The sequence below is a fragment of the Oncorhynchus clarkii genome, chromosome 5 (assembly GCF_045791955.1).
Source record: "Oncorhynchus clarkii lewisi isolate Uvic-CL-2024 chromosome 5, UVic_Ocla_1.0, whole genome shotgun sequence".
NCBI lineage: Eukaryota > Metazoa > Chordata > Actinopteri > Salmoniformes > Salmonidae > Oncorhynchus > Oncorhynchus clarkii.
In genome coordinates, this window is record NC_092151.1 from 94,540,670 (window position 1) to 94,561,013 (window position 20,344).

Here is a 20,344-nt window from a genome sequence, read left to right on the forward strand (position 1 = left end):
AGCATGCTGGGATTCGTAGTCTTGCATGATGTCTACTTTGATGCCAATTAGCATTTTCGAATCTGAGATTAAACAGAGCCAAATATATTGATAAAAGTCACCTTGTCCGAGAGAGATTCACATGTTTATAACCCAGGGCTTTATTTCATGCTTATCCTGGAGTGATATTTTGATAATCATGTACATTTGAAATGTTTCTGACATTTCAGAAAAATGAATGTTGGGAAAAACGATTGGAACCATTTCCCTGTTTGAGGTGTTATGGGTATTATGACACCTCCACTGTGGGGCTCTATGGAGTTGGCAAGAGCATCAACTGATCTGGGACCAGGCTAGGGGTTGGGGGCTGTTGGTGGGGGGACCAGGCTAGGGGTTGGGGGCTGTTGGTGGGGGGACCAGGGTAGGGGTTGGGGGCTGTTGGTGGGGGGACCAGGGTAGGGGTTGGGGGCTGTTGGTAGGGGGACCAGGCTAGGGGTTGGGGGCTGTTGGTGGGAGGACCAGGCTAGGGGTTGGGGGCTGTTGGTGGGAGGACCAGGCTAGGGGTTGGGGGCTGTTGGTGGGGGGGACCAGGCTAGGGGTTGTGGCCTGTTGGTGGGGGGGACCAGGCTAGGGGTTTGGGGCTGTTGGTGGGGGGGACCAGGCTAGGGGTTGGGGCCTGTTTTTATGGGGGGGACCAGGCTAGGGGTTTGGGGCTGTTGGTGGGGGGGACCAGGCTAGGGGTTGGGGCCTGTTGGTGGGGGGGACCAGGCTAGGGGGTGGGGGCTGTTGGTGGGAGGACCAGGCTAGGGGTTGGGGGCTGTTGGTGGGAGGACCAGGCTAGGGGTTGGGGGCTGTTGGTGGGGGGGACCAGGCTAGGGGTTGTGGCCTGTTGGTGGGGGGGACCAGGCTAGGGGTTTGGGGCTGTTGGTGGGGGGGACCAGGCTAGGGGTTGGGGCCTGTTTTTATGGGGGGGACCAGGCTAGGGGTTTGGGGCTGTTGGTGGGGGGGACCAGGCTAGGGGTTGGGGCCTGTTGGTGGGGGGGACCAGGCTAGGGGGTGGGGGCTGTTGGTGGGGGGACCAGGCTAGGGGTTGGGGGCTGTTGGTGAGGGGACCAGGCTAGGGGTTGGGGCCTGTTGGTGGGGGTACCAGGCTAGGGGTTGGGGGCTGTTGGTGAGGGGACCAGGCTAGGGGTTGGGGCCTGTTGGTGGGGGTACCAGGCTAGGGGTTGGGGGCTGTTGGTGGGGGTACCAGGCTAGGGGTTGGGGGCTGTTGGTGGGGGTACCAGACTAGGGGTTAGGGGCTGTTGGTGGGGGGACCAGGCTAGGGGTTGGGGCCTGTTGGTGGGGGTACCAGGCTAGGGGTTGGGGGCTGTTGGTGGGGGGACCAGGCTAGGGGTTGGGGGCTGTTGGTGAGGGGTTAATACTTTTATAATTTCTTTTTTTTTTGCATAGAAAGACTTGCCAAACATACCCCCTGAAAGTGCTAGTTGTTGGCTAGCTCAATTTTACCACAATGCTTCTTGTCATTCATCTCTTATTTTGGGGGGATTTTTTGAAAAGCTGACGACTCTCACATTTATGTATTCGATAGAGCAGCTTTATTAGCTGATGTTTGAAATGACTGTCCAGATTCTACCCTGGTTATTGTTCATGTTTTTCAGAAACATGGTGCTGTATGCAACATTGATATACGGTATTGTCTGTCTGAATGTTCCCATGATCAATGAATGCTCTGTTTTTGTTTTCCCTTTTAGATTGAGAGTTTTCTCTCCTCATTTTTTTCTTCATAATGTAACACAAAGGGACCAATCATTGCACTTATTCTGTTGCAAAACCATTTACTCCAAATGGGAAAAAATGCAAACGGGAGTTTCTATTGGATAAAAATCAGGTAGGTCCCGCCCCGTTTCATTCCGTTTTCTCTGTTTGATTGTTTGATTCATAAATGGTTTCCATTAAATGAATACACCCCAGGATATTTAAGCCCTGAATATATTATTTTGATTACTTCTTTGATATTTGGTGTACACCAAACCTTGTTTGAAACCTTTGCAGTTGCCGTTCAATCAATTGAATGTGTGGGCTATATACAATATGTGTACGGCTATATAATACCAGGGGGATAGTCACTTGCACAATAGACTATATCTAAATGTACATACTACCTCAATCAGCCTGACTAACCTGTGTCTGTATGTAGCCTCGCTACTTTTATAGCCTCGCTACTGTATATAGCCTGTCTTTTTACAGTTGATTTTATTTCTTTACCTAACTATTGTTCCCCTAACACCTTTTTTGCACTGTTGGTTAGAGCCTGTATGTAAGTATTTCACTATAAGGTCTACTACACCTGTTGTATTCAGCGCACGTGACAAATAAACTTTGATTTGACCAGATTGCTGAGTGTGCAACTCAATATTAGGAAGGTGCTCCTAATGTTTGCTATACACAGTAGACCAGTGTCTTGAACAAGCAGAATTCTCTTCCTTCTTCTGTTAAGGGTTGCGTCAATCGAATCTGGTATCAGGATAAGTATGACACTGAGTCACCGAATTGTATACTATGTACTTTTTATTAGCTAAGCAATAAGTGGTAAATGCAATTTTCGTATATACGGGCTCTCTGTCACACCTCGCAGGGCAAACAGAGAACTGACTTATTCCTGACAAAGTTATTATAATATACTCTGACAGAAGTAGTTCCTGCTTCCGAACCGGCACAGAGTAGAGACTGGGCGTGGTTAAACTCACCCAGCCTATCGTTGATTGTTTGCGCCCGAGCTGGTCCCAGCCCCCTAGGCGCTTCAGCGGTCAGTCGTTGTAGTTGTGTAGAATATACAGTTATCACACACCTGGCTCCTGTTATCTAACAAAATACCATTTGTTCCCTACCCTACGTTTGTGCCCCCAACAATTCATGATAGCTGCCTAAACCCAAGGCCAGCCACAGCCTTTCCGCTAGTCACACCATATGTTGCAAAATGTTGCTTTAAACATACACAGACACCCTCATGATAGGCCAAGCATATTTTCAATCATCACACTCCCCAGAGTGCACCACATCAGAGAGAAAGAGGCAAAGCCAGAGAGATAACTGTGCCCAAAATCTGTCTTCTCCAGCAGTTTTTGTATGGAGTTCAATGAGTGTGTTGAATTTGGTCAACAACAAAAAATGAATGGCTAATTTGATTCTTGAGGTTTTATTTTATCTAATAGAAGTTTCATAAGTTGTTACAAGTGAACTGAAATAAGTAGAACACGTGACTTTCCTGCAAAAAAAAACACTATATCAGAGTTGTGCCAGTTGTTCAAACACGTATCTGCCCTCTCATTGGCTAGAATAGTCCCACCTGATCTTGCCTCCTTCCAACTGCCTTCCATTTTGAATACGTGTAAATTCATTGTTAGAGCGGCCACTACATGATCTGGTCAAATATAATGGATCATCTGTGATTTAGGGCAGAAGAGGAGGAATTGGAATTGGGCCCAGGGTTCTGCTGATTGGTTGAGGCTACGTGAGGTCAGCCAGGTGTAGATCATTTGGTGTAGATCAAGTCCCATTTAAAAACTCTATAATGTTCACAAGGTAGACTGCTAGAATATCAATCACCTTTTTCAGAAAAAAATATTCAGGGAAGACGTCACATACCTGTAGCGATAAATGGAAGTTGTTGCTTTGGTAAGTTTACTACTTTCATTAGTGTCTTTTCAGACCGATATGTTTAATACTGTGAGATAATGAGAATTCTTTCAAATCAAAACAACCATTTCAACCAAGTCATTTATCATTCAAGTAGCAAACTGTTTTAGAACAAATCAAACTAGGGTTTGGTCACGCAAACCAATATAGTCAGGCTGGGGTGGCGGGCCTGCTGCGGTTTGTACCCGACATGGCATTTGCAGGCTCAAAGTGTTTACACAGGAAGCTAAATTATTGGCCAAAGAGCTGATCTGATTTTTTTTTTTTTTACCAATCAGTGAAAAGATCAGAAGTGGGCTGCCTGTGTAAATGCAGCACTTAGGTGTGTGTGTGTCCTATGCATCACATCTTTGAGTGAGTCTGTGTGGCTCATGTTCGGCACACAGAAGTTGCCTGTCACTAATCACGTGAGATTTGAAATGTACAACCATGTTGGGCCTGCAGATGTCATTTCTAATGAGTTAACTGTTCTGTTTGGGAGATCTGCTTTCCATTCTCACCAAGTTGAATAACTGCTATTTGTCCTCCATGATTTCATGCCATGTGCTTCCGCATTAACAGTAAGCCCTTTTCTCTGAAGCTCTTTTTCAATGACCTGATTTTTAAATGTCACAGGGTAACATACAATTAACCGTTCTGTGGAACTGAAGTCCTGAGCTCACTTTTGCCATCTGTTTTCTAGGTGACGGTAGGATGCAACAAGCATGAGTACCTGTTAAGTTCAACATCGCATGAGGAGTACTCGGATGACGAGGTATCTTTCGTTTGCTGTACTCTAACTCGAGGGGGACACCAGTGGTCACTGGATGAAGGCAGTATGCCAGCTCTCGTACACAGTAGCCTAATTAATCCGACTGATACCATCTTTCTGGGATCTTGTCTGAATTTAAAGCACTGCCAAAATTTTTAGTTTCCTTACAAGCCAGAAGGTTTATTAAATTACAGTTGAACTTCCTCTACCGGTTGTGTGTGGTCAGTTGGTCTTTATTTGGGTAGAAATATCCACAGGAAGGTGTTTCCCCAGACTTTAGTATCTAGGCTGCCGTTGAGTTTCTGGAAAACCAGAAACGTCCTTCTTGGGCGAAGCGCGATCAGATTGTGATGGGCGCATGGACCTGCGTTTTGAAGTTTAGCTTCCCTGTGGATCATTTCTCACTAAATAAGAACCAACAGTACGGACAACCGGCAGAGTAGATGCCAAAATAATTGTATTTGACTTTCGTGAGGGATTTTTTTTTTTGTCTTTGCTAGTAAAAATAATAATAAAACGTGTGGTGAGGCTATCCCGGCAGAAGGGGTTGGTGTCATCACATCCGGACTATATCCACAGTAGGGTCGACCATCTCGCCTCGGTTTTATTTTCAGATCTCAACCAAGAAAGAGATGCACTGGAGACTTGGACCAGAGAACCACGACGATACTGTCCTGTATGACTTTGAGATGGCCTGTGATACCCAGGAGGAGATACTGGTGAAGTCTACAGACAATGGTGTGGCCTGTCTAACACGGACAGACCCTGTGTTGCATGATTGGGGTGGTTTTGGTTCATTTTAATACTTATACGAAATAATAAATGGCTCTAACATTATTGCAAGACGGTAAACAACTATTTATTTTAGATGACCTCCTGGTCATACTGCAGTTAACTCCTTAATACCAATCTTTCATAGGAAATTGTCATACAAAAAAAGACGGATTCAGTAGTTTTGACTATTTATGTTTGCTTCGGTATCTGGGGCAAATAAAACCACTTAACCATAATTCTTGTGATACAGAATATTTAAGTTATAAATTAACATTGATTTTACTGTCTGAGCATCATGGGTTTACTGTAATTCTGGCCAAATAATCACTCTTCTGTTGAACCTAGAAGTCTCTTGAAGCCATGCTAGCGTTATGTGCCCGTCCTGGTGTATTAGCCATGCTAGCGTTATGTGCCCGTCCAGGTGTGGAAGCCATGCTAGCGTTATGTGCCCGTCCAGGTGTGGAAGCCATGCTAGCGTTGTGTGCCCGTCCAGGTGTGGAAGCCATGCTAGCGTTGTGTACCCGTCCAGGTGTGGAAGCCATGCTAGCGTTGTGTACCCGTCCAGGTGTGGAAGCCATGCTAGCGTTGTGTACCCGTCCAGGTGTGGAAGCCATGCTAGCGTTGTGTACCCGTCCAGGTGTGGAAGCCATGCTAGCGTTGTGTACCCGTCCAGGTGTGGAAGCCATGCTAGCGTTGTGTACCCGTCCAGGTGTGGAAGCCATGCTAGCGTTGTGTACCCGTCCAGGTGTGGAAGCCATGCTAGCGTTGTGTACCCGTCCAGGTGTGGAAGCCATGCTAGCGTTGTGTACCCGTCCAGGTGTGGAAGCCATGCTAGCGTTGTGTACCCGTCCAGGTGTGGAAGCCATGCTAGCGTTATGTGCCTGCCTAGGTGTGCCATGCTAGCGTTGTGCCCGTCCAGGTGTATTAGCCATGCTAGCTTTATGTGACCGTCCAGGTGTAGATCAGGAAGTATTAACTCGGTGTGTGTCATGTACTTTCCTGTGAAGAGACACAAGACATTTAGGACAAACTGTACACTAAAACAAAATGACCCCACCCCAAACAGTTTGTTGCAAACATTTGCACTCATTTATCTGAGGTGCTTTCAATTACTGGTTACTCGACTTGGGTGTTGTCACATGGTACTACCACATAACTCAGGACTCCCGTCTAATGTTTTTTCTTTGTTTTCTAGGTGGCGGTGGAATTCATCACCCATGATTCCCTGTCGAGATCAATATCACACGAGGAGTACTCCGACGATGAGGTATGTCCTTTCTCATTTGACGTAATCTAATATGAAGGATACGTTTCTGTTAAAGTTGCGGGACACTATTGGTACAGGAACTCTAACCACGGTTGTTTCTCAGATATCAACCAAGAAGGCGATGCATTGGAGACTTGGCCCAGCGGATCACTATGATACTGTCCCCTACACGGGCAACTTGAACCATAGTGTTCGCTTTGACTTTGATAATACTGTTCTGTATGACTTTGACATGGACCGTGATACCCAGGAGGAGGAGATGGTGAAGTGTGCCGAGGATGAAGTGTCCTGTCGAACACACAGATACAGGTTTTGTAGTATGGATAGACCCTCTGTTGGCTGATTGTGGGGTGTGTGTTGTGGCTGTTTTTAAAAATATTTTTTTAAATATGTAATGTCTAAATATCTTTATGAATTAATAAAATTTATTATTATTATTTGGGCTTTTATTCAACAATGTATTAGATCAAATCCAGGCAAACTCTTATTCTCGCAGTTAACCTAAAACATTTGATAAGATTGACAAATGTAATAAGTCATCTCTAAACATGATGTACACCTGGAGATTACCCGACTACAAGAGACTACCTAGGAAAGCTATTTTAAGGATTGACCGTTTAAAAAAAAAAAAAAAAAAAAAAAAAATTTATTGGTTTTTAAGATTCTTTACTGGCTCCTTCTGTAGTATCGTGCTTATTTACACAGTACACTTAGCGACAGAATATGGAGAACGAACAGAGCGCATCGTCAAGATGATGTGATTATATGTCAATTAAAGTTAATCTTTAACATTACAAATGTACAGACATACAGATGTCCCCTGATGATTATAATTTTGGCTGCATTAGGGGAATTATAATCTGAGTTAATTCAAGGAAAGTACAAAGAAGCACTGTGCTTTTGTTTTGGTATGTTTTCTGTAAAATGTCTGCTCAACCCATGTGGGGGGGGGGGGAAATAACCGCTCAACCCATGTGGGGGGGGGGGGGAACCGCTCAACCCATGTGGGGGGGGGGGGAAAATAACCGCTCAACCCATGTGGGGGGGGGGGGAAATAACCGCTCAACCCATGTGGGGGGGGGGGGAAATAACCGCTCAACCCATGTGGGGGGGGGGGGGGAAATAACCGCTCAACCCATGTGGGGGGGGGGGAAATAACCGCTCAACCCATGTGGGGGGGGGGGGAAATAACCGCTCAACCCATGTGGGGGGGGGGGAAATAACCGCTCAACCCATGTGGGGGGGGGGGGGGAAATAACCGCTCAACCCATGTGGGGGGGGGGGGGGGGAAATAACCGCTCAACCCATGTGGGGGGGGGGGGAAATAACCGCTCAACCCATGTGGGGGGGGGGGGGGGAAATAACCGCTCAACCCATGTGGGGGGGGGGGGGGGAAATAACCGCTCAACCCATGTGGGGGGGGGGGGGGGGAAATAACCGCTCAACCCATGTGGGGGGGGGGGGGGGAAATAACCGCTCAACCCATGTGGGGGGGGGGGGGAAATAACCGCTCAACCCATGTGGGGGGGGGGGGGAAATAACCGCTCAACCCATGTGGGGGGGGGGGGGGAAATAACCGCTCAACCCATGTGGGGGGGGGGGTGGGGGGGGGGGGGAAATAACCGCTCAACCCATGTGGGGGGGGGGGGAAATAACCGCTCAACCCATGTGGGGGGGGGGGGAAATAACCGCTCAACCCATGTGGGGGGGGGGGGGGGGGGGGGGGGGAAATAACCGCTCAACCCATGTGGGGGGGGGGGGGGAAATAACCGCTCAACCCATGTGGGGGGGGGGGGGGGGGGATAACCGCTCAACCCATGTGGGGGGGGGGGGGGGGAAATAACCGCTCAACCCATGTGGGGGGGGGGGGGGGAAATAACCGCTCAACCCATGTGGGGGGGGGGGGGAAATAACCGCTCAACCCATGTGGGGGGGGGGGGGGGGAAATAACCGCTCAACCCATGTGGGGGGGGGGGGGGAAATAACCGCTCAACCCATGTGGGGGGGGGGGGGAAATAACCGCTCAACCCATGTGGGGGGGGGGGGGGGAAATAACCGCTCAACCCATGTGGGGGGGGGGGGGAAATAACCGCTCAACCCATGTGGGGGGGGGGGGGAAATAACCGCTCAACCCATGTGGGGGGGGGGGGAAATAACCGCTCAACCCATGTGGGGGGGGGGGGGAGAATAACCGCTCAACCCATGTGGGGGGGGGGGGGGAAATAACCGCTCAACCCATGTGGGGGGGGGGGAAATAACCGCTCAACCCATGTGGGGGGGGGGGGAAATAACCGCTCAACCCATGTGGGGGGGGGGGGGGAAATAACCGCTCAACCCATGTGGGGGGGGGGGGGGAAATAACCGCTCAACCCATGTGGGGGGGGGGGGGAAATAACCGCTCAACCCATGTGGGGGGGGGGGGGAAATAACCGCTCAACCCATGTGGGGGGGGGGGGGTGGGGGGGGGGGGGGGAATAACCGCTCAACCCATGTGGGGGGGGGGGGGAAATAACCGCTCAACCCATGTGGGGGGGGGGGGGGAATAACCGCTCAACCCATGTGGGGGGGGGGGGGGGAATAACCGCTCAACCCATGTGGGGGGGGGGGGGGGAAATAACCGCTCAACCCATGTGGGGGGGGGGGGGAAATAACCGCTCAACCCATGTGGGGGGGGGGGGGGGGAAATAACCGCTCAACCCATGTGGGGGGGGGGGGAAATAACCGCTCAACCCATGTGGGGGGGGGGGGGGGGAATAACCGCTCAACCCATGTGGGGGGGGGGGGGGGAAATAACCGCTCAACCCATGTGGGGGGGGGGGGGAAATAACCGCTCAACCCATGTGGGGGGGGGGGAAATAACCGCTCAACCCATGTGGGGGGGGGGGGAAATAACCGCTCAACCCATGTGGGGGGGGGGGGGAAATAACCGCTCAACCCATGTGGGGGGGGGGGGGGGAAATAACCGCTCAACCCATGTGGGGGGGGGGGGGGAAAATAACCGCTCAACCCATGTGGGGGGGGGGGGAAATAACCGCTCAACCCATGTGGGGGGGGGGGGAAATAACCGCTCAACCCATGTGTGGGGGGGGGGGAAATAACCGCTCAACCCATGTGGGGGGGGGGGGGGAAATAACCGCTCAACCCATGTGGGGGGGGGGGGAAATAACCGCTCAACCCATGTGGGGGGGGGGGGGAAATAACCGCTCAACCCATGTGGGGGGGGGGGAAAATAACCGCTCAACCCATGTGGGGGGGGGGGGGGGGGAATAACCGCTCAACCCATGTGGGGGGGGGGGGGGAAATAACCGCTCAACCCATGTGGGGGGGGGGGGGAAATAACCGCTCAACCCATGTGGGGGGGGGGGGAAATAACCGCTCAACCCATGTGGGGGGGGGGGGGGGAAATAACCGCTCAACCCATGTGGGGGGGGGGGGGGGGGGGAAATAACCGCTCAACCCATGTGGGGGGGGGGGGGGGAAATAACCGCTCAACCCATGTGGGGGGGGGGGGGGGAAATAACCGCTCAACCCATGTGGGGGGGGGGGAAATAACCGCTCAACCCATGTGGGGGGGGGGGGGGAAATAACCGCTCAACCCATGTGGGGGGGGGGGGAAATAACCGCTCAACCCATGTGGGGGGGGGGGGGGAAATAACCGCTCAACCCATGTGGGGGGGGGGGGGGGGGGAAATAACCGCTCAACCCATGTGGGGGGGGGGGGAAAATAACCGCTCAACCCATGTGGGGGGGGGGAAATAACCGCTCAACCCATGTGGGGGGGGGGGGGGAAATAACCGCTCAACCCATGTGGGGGGGGGGGGGGAAATAACCGCTCAACCCATGTGGGGGGGGGGGGGAAATAACCGCTCAACCCATGTGGGGGGGGGGGAAATAACCGCTCAACCCATGTGGGGGGGGGGGGGAAATAACCGCTCAACCCATGTGGGGGGGGGGGAAAATAACCGCTCAACCCATGTGGGGGGGGGGGGGAAATAACCGCTCAACCCATGTGGGGGGGGGGGGGGGAAATAACCGCTCAACCCATGTGGGGGGGGGGGGGGAAATAACCGCTCAACCCATGTGGGGGGGGGGGAAAAATAACCGCTCAACCCATGTGGGGGGGGGTAAAAATAACCGCTCAACCCATGTGGGGGGGGGTAAAAATAACCGCTCAACCCATGTGGGGGGGGAAAGGTAAAAATAACCGCTCAACCCATGTGGGGGGGGGTAAAAATAACCGCTCAACCCATGTGGGGGGGAAAGGTAAAAATAACCGCTCAACCCATGTGGGGGGGGGTAAAAATAACCGCTCAACCCATGTGGGGGGGGAAAGGTAAAAATAACCGCTCAACCCATGTGGGGGGGGGTAAAAATAACCGCTCAACCCATGTGGGGGGGGGGGTAAAAATAACCGCTCAACCCATGGGGGGGGGGGAAAAGGTAAAAATAACCGCTCAACCCATGGGGGGGGGGGGAAAAGGTAAAAATAACCGCTCAACCCATGGGGGGGGGGGGAAAGGTAAAAATAACCGCTCAACCCATGGGGGGGGGGGGAAAAGGTAAAAATAACCGCTCAACCCATGGGGGGGGGGGGAAAAGGTAAAAATAACCGCTCAACCCATGGGGGGGGGGGGAAAAGGTAAAAATAACCGCTCAACCCATGGGGGGGGGGGGGAAAAGGTAAAAATAACCGCTCAACCCATGGGGGGGGGGGGGGGGGAAGGTAAAAATAACCGCTCAACCCATGTGGGGGGGGGTAAAAATAACCGCTCAACCCATGTGGGGGGGGGGGGGTAAAAATAACCGCTCAACCCATGGGGGGGGGGGAAAAGGTAAAAATAACCGCTCAACCCATGGGGGGGGGGGAAAAGGTAAAAATAACCGCTCAACCCATGGGGGGGGGGGGAAAAGGTAAAAATAACCGCTCAACCCATGGGGGGGGGGGGGAAAAGGTAAAAATAACCGCTCAACCCATGGGGGGGGGGGAAAAGGTAAAAATAACCGCTCAACCCATGGGGGGGGGGGAAAAGGTAAAAATAACCGCTCAACCCATGGGGGGGGGGAAAAGGTAAAAATAACCGCTCAACCCATGGGGGGGGGGGGGGGGAAAGGTAAAAATAACCGCTCAACCCATGGGGGGGGGGGAAAGGTAAAAATAACCGCTCAACCCATGGGGGGGGGGGGGGGGGAAAGGTAAAAATAACCGCTCAACCCATGGGGGGGGGGGGGGGAAAGGTAAAAATAACCGCTCAACCCATGGGGGGGGGGGGGGGAAAGGTAAAAATAACCGCTCAACCCATGGGGGGGGGGGGGGGAAAGGTAAAAATAACCGCTCAACCCATGGGGGGGGGGGGGGGGGAAAGGTAAAAATAACCGCTCAACCCATGGGGGGGGGGGGGGGGGAAAGGTAAAAATAACCGCTCAACCCATGGGGGGGGGGGGGGGGGGAAAGGTAAAAAAAACCGCTCAACCCATGGGGGGGGGGGGGGAAAGGTAAAAATAACCGCTCAACAGCAATCCTTTTAAAGTGGACCACAAATCAAATAAACTGAAAGCAGCAAATATAAAGTGAACTTTATCTCATTACTCATAGAAAGCCGATCTAATTAAATAATCTTCCCAGAAATCTAACCTCAGTCATGGCTCCCAAAGTTTTTTTTTTTTTTTTTTTGTATTTATTCTTGTCTTCGGTGGGGTAATTGGTATTTAGTATTTTAAATAAGTATACGGTCACAAGACTTGTGGGCAACTAAACTCATAGAATGAACAATTGTACATCTTCCTAAATCTGAGGGTGGTTTTAACTTTCCATACTTGGGTGGTGAGTTGATGCGATTCCAAGGCTTTTACTAGCGACACCTAAAATGCGTCTCAAGCCGCTGATGGTGGCCTCCTGCGTTGGAAGGTGGCAGAGTTCCAGCGGTGTTTGTCAGACCAGGAGACATCCCGATTAATCATCTTGGGGAAAAAAACTATACTTAACTGGAAATCAACCAATCCTCCATTGACACAATGGAAAGGTCAAATGCTTCATAATGTAAATGTTGAAAGTTCCAGAAAAACAAAATGGTGCAGTTTGAGGCCCTTTGGCGGAGAGCGATGGAGGTGTGGGTCTGTGTTGTGGATGTTTGTGTGCGTCTGTATGTGGATATTTTGTATCGTTAAATGTATGTAATAGTACAAAATATGAAGTGAAAGATATGATCTAACTATTTGGACTGGGATGTGGATAATATAACCAGATCTCTTTTTACCGTAAGTCTTAAGGATGTGACACATTTGTGGTTAAAGGAAACAATGACATACAGTGGCTTGCGAAAGTATTCACCCCCCCCTTGGCATTTTTCCTATTTTGTTGCAACCTGGAATTAAAATTGATTTTTTTGGTGGGTTTGAATTATTTGATTTACACAACATGCCTACCACTTTGAAGCTGCAAAATATTTTTTGTGAAACAAACAAGAAATAAGACAAAACAGAAAGCTTGAACGTCCCTAACTATTCACCCTCCACCTTTTGCAGCAATTACAGCTGCAAGTTCCTTGGGGTATGTCTCTATAAGCTTGGCCCATCTAGCCTCTTGAATTTTTACCCATTATTCAAGGCAAAACTGCTCCAGCTCATTCAAGTAGGATGGGTTCAGCTGGTGTACAGCAATCATTTAGTCATACCACATATTCTCAATTGGATTGAGGTCTGGACTTTGACTAGGCCATTCCAAGACATTTAAATGTTTCCCCTTAAACCACTCGAGTTTTGCTTTAGCAGTATACTTAGGGTCATTGTCCTGCTGGAAGGTGAACCTCCGTCCCAGTCTCAAATCTCTGGAAGACTGAAACAGGTTTCCCTCAACAATTTCCCTGTATTTAGCGCCATCCATCATTCCTTCAATTCTGACCAGTTTCCCAGTCACTGCCGATGGAAAAACATCCCCACAGCATGATGCTGCCACCATGCTTCACTGGGGATAGTGTTCTCAGGGGAATGAGAGGTGTTGGGTTTTCCTTGATGGCCAAAAAGCTACATTTTAGTCTCCTCTGACATCTGAATACCTTCTTACATATGTTTGGGGAGTCTTCCACATGTCTTTTGGCGAACACCAAACGTGCTTGGTTATTTTTTTATTTTCTATATATATATCTATACATACACACATGTATGTGGACATCCCTTCAAATTAGTGGATTCAGCTATTTCAGCCACTCCTGTTGCTGACAGGTCTATAAAATGCAATCTCCATAGACAAACATTGGCAGTAAAATGGCTGAAGAGCACAACGTGGCACCGTCATTGGATGCCACCTTTCCAACAAGTAATTTCATCAAATTTCAGCCCTGCTAGAGCTGCCCCGGTCAACTGTAAGTGCTGTTATTGTGAAGTGGAAACATCTAAGAGCAACAATAGCTCAGCGGTGAAGTGGTAGGCCACACAAGATCACAGAACTAGAACGCTGAGTGCTGAAGCGCGTAGTCCGTAAAAATCGTCTGCAACACTCACTACCGAGTTCCAAACTGCTTCTGGTAGAAACGTCAGCACAAGAACTGTTAGTCGGGAGCGTCATGAAATGAGTTTACAAGGGCCGTGCAGCCACACACTACGCCTAAAATCACCAAGCGCCGGCTGGAGGGGTGTAAAGCTCGTCACCGTTGGACTCTGGAGCAGTGGAAACTCGTTCTCTGGAGTGACGAATCACGCTTCAACATCTGGCAGTCCAACGGATGAATCTGGGTTAGCCACAAGAACGCTACCTGCCCCGAATGCATAGTGCCAACTGTAATGTTTGGTGGAGGAGGAATAATGGTCTGGAGCTGTTTTTCACGGTTCGGGTTAGGCCCCTTAGTTCCAGTGAAGGGAAATTTTAACACTACAGCATACAATGACATAGACGATTCTGTACTACCAACTTTGTGGCAACAGTTTGGGGAAGGCCCTTTCCTGTTTCAGCATGACAATGCACATACTTTTGTTCATGTAGTGTATGTGAAAAACCCCTAAGTAATGTATCTGGGGACTGACCAGATGCCTTGTGATCTGCTTCTTGTAAAAGAAGAATTCTCTCCCACATCAGACAACTCTTGAAGAATAGTCTTTTTAAAACAAGCACACAAACCTGAGAAAACACATTCAGTACATGCACATGAGTAGGGTCATGGAGGAAAACAAAGTCATTGGGTGGAATGCGGTTTTAACCAATCAGCAATCAGGATTAGACCCACCCGTTGTATAACACACAATAAAGTCTGGGACCCCCCCCATCGGGGTCCTCTTGTGACAAGATGACTCAACTGTACACAGTCAAATATCACGTAAAGAAGTCCTTAGTTACTGGAGTAGAGATAGATGCCAGTCTTCTGTTAAATAAATAGAATTCACACATGACTTAATACATACAAATACAAAACCTTTATTTTACATTTCATTTTACAATTCATAAATTGATCAATAAGTTGAATGCAGTTTTTTTTTTTTTTTAACACAAAAAAAAAAGTCCTGAAGATTTACAGCTCGAGTAAATGATTAATGATTAATTTGCATGTTGTAAAGTTGGTGAAAAGCTTATTTTTTTTCTTATTTTTTTAAAATGACACACGCACACTCAAAATAAAAACTAGGACTACTAGTGCTGTCCTTGAGTTGTACCTTTTTATATAAACAGAACTGGGCTGAATGGAAATGAATTCAGTCACCATAGAGAAGGCACCTTCAGTACACAGTGTATGTACAAACAACATCTGTTTTACACCTGTTTTACTGTAGCTTCTAGTACAATGACAACTGGGAACGTTCACTTAAAACAATAAACTATAACACATCCATACAAACACATTTTGAAGCAAAAATATCTTCTTGGTTCATACCCAAAGCAGTACCTCGAAATGCATATATATTTTTTAAACATTTTAAATACTAGATTGGTTCTGCCAGCAGAGAGCAACCCAGTGGATATAGTTAGTTAATTACACAGTAGGTCACAATATTTATGACTGCAGTTGCCCGCTTCATGGATTGGTAACTATTGGCAACGGTAGTAGCGTAGGTATGCCTCATCATGCATCAGTTTGTCTTCCTACGAGAGCAGTAGTCATTATTAAGAGTCCCAAAAAAAAAAATTATTATTATTTTTTTTTTTTTCCTTTCACATGAAAGGGGGCAGGTCTACATGGTATAACATGTACATCAATATATAAAATCTATAGACAATTCAATATCTTATACAGCCAGGATAAATACAATTTATCTTTAAAATATACTGTAAACCCCCCCCCCCCTTCAAATCGAAATGTCAATACTTTCAGAAAAGTTATTTGCTATAAAATACCGTATCCTTCAACGGGATTTACGTTTACATTCCGTGCTTTTTCCTCCAACAAAATAAAGCTTTTTTATATTGCTCTAAAGCTTAAAACATTTGAACTAAATGAAAAGAGACATACTAATATAAAGAAACAAATGGACTGAGAGGTTCTACGTTCACATGTTTAGAGGAAACCCGTTTGGAACGGCGTACGCTGGCCGTATTAATGAATCACCCTCTAAATCAACACAGTGTGGCACTACAATTTTTTGGGATGATTTGTATACGTTGGGGTGTTTTCAATGCCATGGTCAAGATTGGCGGCGTCGTCGTCGTCGTCCGCCCCCCCCCCCCCTCCAGTTCAGCACACCTTGGACGGGTCTGTTGGCAGCTCTGTGGTAGACGTGCGGTACTGGATCTTGGTGTTGGTAATCGCTCCGTGTTTCTGTCTGAGGTGCAATCGAAGCTGACTCTTGTGGCGAAAGTGCAAGTTGCATTTCTCACACTGAAAAAAGAAAAGCAAGGTGAGTTTTCTGTCTCCAATCTACATGGTTTTAACACCTACATTTCAGTGTGTACATCAATGACACTGACTGATAGATCATGTTGGATTGTATAGTTGGTGTACTTACATAGAGTGGTATATAATGGTGTCATTCTACTTACATAGAGTGGTATATAATGGTGTCATTCTACTTACATAGAGTGGTATATAATGGTGTCATTCTACTTACATAGGGTGTATATAGTGGTGTCATTCTACTTACATAGGGTGTATATATAATGGTGTCATTCTACTTACATAGGGTGTATATATAATGGTGTCATTCTACTTACGTAGGGTGTATATATAATGGTGTCATTCTACTTACATAGGGTGTATATATAATGGTGTCATTCTACTTACATAAGGTGTAAATATAATGGTGTCATTCTACTTACGTAGGGTGTATATATAATGGTGTCATTCTACTTACATGATAGGGTGTATATATAATGGTGTCATTCTACTTACATGATAGGGTGCATATATAATGGTGTCATTCTACTTACATGATAGGGCTTTTCTCCTGTGTGTATGCGCAGGTGACTCTTCAGCGTCTGCAGGTGACGGAAACGCGTTCCGCAGATCTCGCACGGGTATGGCTTCTCCCCGGTGTGGATCAGCACATGGGCACGGAGATGTGCAACCTGACCATGACAACAACATTATGAGACAACTGGGTCTGTGTGGTGGTGAGTTGTATTTTACAAAGACAATGATGATGGAAGAAATGTGGGGGGGGGGACAGAAATGGGTGATGTGCAGCATAGAGCATAGCGTTGGTATTCCCCCCCCCCCCCCCCCCCCCAAGACTAGCCCTCCGTTGAAAAGAGAGGGGGGACTCGGCTCACCTGCACGAATCGAGCTCCACATGTCTCACATCTGTATGGCTTTTCTCCTGAGTGGATACGAGTGTGGGTCTTGAGGTTAGCTGGCCTGTTGAACTGAGCGCCACAGATGTTGCAGCGATACGGCTTCTCTCCTGCAACGCAACAACATACAACAAACAAACAAACAACCCACAGAACAAACTGGTTAGCCAGTTACCGAATTTAGTGGGCAGAGCAGTTAACGTGTGTATTATTATTATTATTGCTTCTGATGTACCGGTGTGGACTGTCTTGTGGCTGGCGAGGTTTCCTTTGTAGCGGAAAACAGCTTGACAGCGGTCGCACTTGTATGGCTTGTCACTGTGGGTCTGCAGCATGTGGAGTTTCAGGGCTCCGTCGTCAGCGAACTTGAAGTCGCATTCGTTACAAAAGAACGTGCCATTTTCTGTAAAGGAGAAGCGTTAGGTCAAACTAATGAATACGTCAAGATTTAGTGGCGCTTCAAATCATGATCAAGAAAGTGTTGTGTATAAAAGAAACAAGCAGCTAAGCTTCCCTCTGTCCGGGAGGTGTTCATGGCTGCCTCCACAAATGGCCATCCTATTCCTTACATTCAGATCTGTTGTCTTAATTTGATCACTGTTACGACTCGTAGTATTTTTCCGTGTGCAGAAAGAACATACAAATTGTAGTGTAATTTAAAGGTTTAAAGAGGCTTCTAATGTTTGTCATTTCTACTTTATTTTTATGTCAGACTTGACCTAATGAAAACATTTGTTAACCCCTACAGAAATGTCCATTTAATTATAATCCACGTAAATAATTCATATGTCCTGTTGCCGCGGGATTATTTTCCTGCTGTGAGAACCAGGGTCACACTAAGACAACGCATCAGTAGTGCACTAGTTTCCCCGATATAGGGCTCTGCTGAAAAGTAGTGCACTAGTTTCCCCGATATAGGGCTCTGCTGAAAAGTAGTGCACTAGTTTCCCCGATATAGGGCTCTGCTGAAAAGTAGTGCACTAGTTTCCCCGATATAGGGCTCTACTGAAAAGTAGTGCACTAGTTTCCCAGATACAGGGCTCTGCTGAAAAGTAGTGCACTAGTTTCCCCGATATAGGGCTCTGCCGAAAAGTAGTGCACTAGTTTCCCCGATATAGGGCTCTGCTGAAAAGTAGTGCACTAGTTTCCCTATATAGGGCTCTGCTGAAAAGTAGTGCACTAGTTTCCCTATATAGGGCTCTGCTGAAAAGTAGTGCACTAGTTTCCCCGATATAGGGCTCTGCTGAAAAGTAGTGCACTAGATAGGGAATAGGGCGCCATTTGCGACTCAATTCGGCGTTTTAAAAAGCAGCGTGTACCACCGCTAACTAAGCTAGCCGTTTCACATCCATTACATACTCACCACAGCTGGAGTCCGAGTACTCAGAGTGTAACTCTGACATCATGTCCTCCGCTAAACAGGAAGCCGGGGTGTTGGGACACACTTCAGAGTGCTGTGGGGGCGGGGCACCACAGGAGGTGCACTTTAAGTGGCTGATGTAGACAGAGGAGTGGTTGTTAGAGCTCCTCTGTGATCCCTCCAGAGCTCTGGAGATACAAACGTTTGTGTGTCAGACATCATTCCTCCGCACACAACAATACAGCCACAAGACAAGGGGGCAGAGAGAGAAAGAGGCTACAGGCGACAGTTGGAAGGCAGTCGTCTAGGGCCCTGCCGCGATGGTAGAAAAAGCTTTAGAAATGTTTGAAATGGGCTGGATGGCGGACACAGAGGTGCACTGCGGAGAGTTTCATTGAGCAATGCTTTTGATGGCAACACTTTTCAATTCATGAAAGGGAAAACAAAAGCATCTCGAATAGATAAAGCCGTAAACAATCCAGTGTTTATGTTGTAGTTTAGTGTTTGATTCGTCCAGCATTTATGTTGTAGTTTAGTGTTTGATTCGTCCAGTGTTTATGCTAGAGTTGTAGTTTAGTGTTTGATTCGTCCAGTGTTTATGCTAGAGTTGTAGTTTAGTGTTTGATTCGTCCAGTGTTTATGCTAGAGTTGTAGTTTAGTGTTTGATTCGTCCAGTGTTTATGCTAGAGTTGTAGTTTAGTGTTTGATTCGTCCAGTGTTTATGCTAGAGTTGTAGTTTAGTGTTTGATTCGTCCAGTGTTTATGTTGTAGTTTAGTGTTTGATTCGTCCAGTGTTTATGTTGTAGTTTAGTGTTTGATTCATCCAGCGTTTATGTTAGAGTTGTAGTTTAGTGTTTGATTCGTCCAGTGTTTATGTTAGAGTTGTAGTTTAGTGTTTGATTCGTCCAGTGTTTATGCTAGAGTTGTAGTTTAGTGTTTGATTCGTCCAGTGTTTATGTTAGAGTTGTAGTTTAGTGTTTGATTCGTCCAGTGTTTATGTTGTAGTTTAGTGTTTGATTCGTCCAGTGTTTATGTTGTAGTTTAGTGTTTGATTCATCCAGCGTTTATGTTAGAGTTGTAGTTTAGTGTTTGATTCGTCCAGTGTTTATGTTGGAGTTTAGTGTTTGATTCGTCCAGTGTTTATGTTGTAGTTTAGTGTTTGATTCGTCCAGTGTTTATGCTAGAGTTGTAGTTTAGTGTTTGATTCGTCCAGTGTTTATGTTGTAGTTTAGTGTTTGATTCGTCCAGCGTTTATGTTGTAGTTTAGTGTTTGATTCGTCCAGTGTTTATGTTGTAGTTTAGTGTTTGATTCATCCAGCGTTTATGCTAGAGTTGTAGTTTAGTGTTTGATTCGTCCAGTGTTTATGTTGTAGTTTAGTGTTTGATTCGTCCAGTGTTTATGCTAGAGTTGTAGTTTAGTGTTTGATTCGTCCAGTGTTTATGTTGTAGTTTAGTGTTTGATTCGTCCAGTGTTTATGCTGTAGTTTAGTGTTTGATTCGTCCAGCGTTTATGCTAGAGTTGTAGTTTAGTGTTTGATTCGTCCAGTGTTTATGTTGTAGTTTAGTGTTTGATTCGTCCAGTGTTTATGCTAGAGTTGTAGTTTAGTGTTTGATTCGTCCAGTGTTTATGTTGTAGTTTAGTGTTTGATTCGTCCAGTGTTTATGCTGTAGTTTAGTGTTTGATTCGTCCAGCGTTTATGCTAGAGTTGTAGTTTAGTGTTTGATTCGTCCAGTGTTTATGCTAGAGTTGTAGTTTAGTGTTTGATTCGTCCAGTGTTTATGTTGTAGTTTAGTGTTTGATTC

General features: G+C 47.4%; 1 protein-coding gene across 3 annotated transcripts in view; it reads right to left on the reverse strand.

The window, feature by feature from the left end:
- Positions 1-14,850: 14,850 nt before the first annotated feature.
- LOC139409586 (B-cell lymphoma 6 protein-like) overlaps positions 14,851-20,344 on the reverse strand; it is a 110,514-nt gene continuing 105,020 nt past the window's right edge. For 2 of the 3 annotated variants that reach the window (XM_071154963.1, XM_071154965.1), the window contains 5 exons: positions 18,545-18,729; positions 17,417-17,584; positions 17,161-17,291; positions 16,819-16,956; positions 14,857-16,270 (listed from right to left, as the gene is read on the reverse strand). In XM_071154963.1, the coding sequence (XP_071011064.1) occupies positions 16,127-16,270; positions 16,819-16,956; positions 17,161-17,291; positions 17,417-17,584; positions 18,545-18,729 (766 nt within the window). In that variant the 3' untranslated portion in view covers positions 14,857-16,126. Of the gene's footprint in view, positions 16,271-16,818; positions 16,957-17,160; positions 17,292-17,416; positions 17,585-18,544; positions 18,730-20,344 lie in introns of all 3 variants that reach the window. The other variant, XM_071154964.1, reaches the window with a different exon arrangement.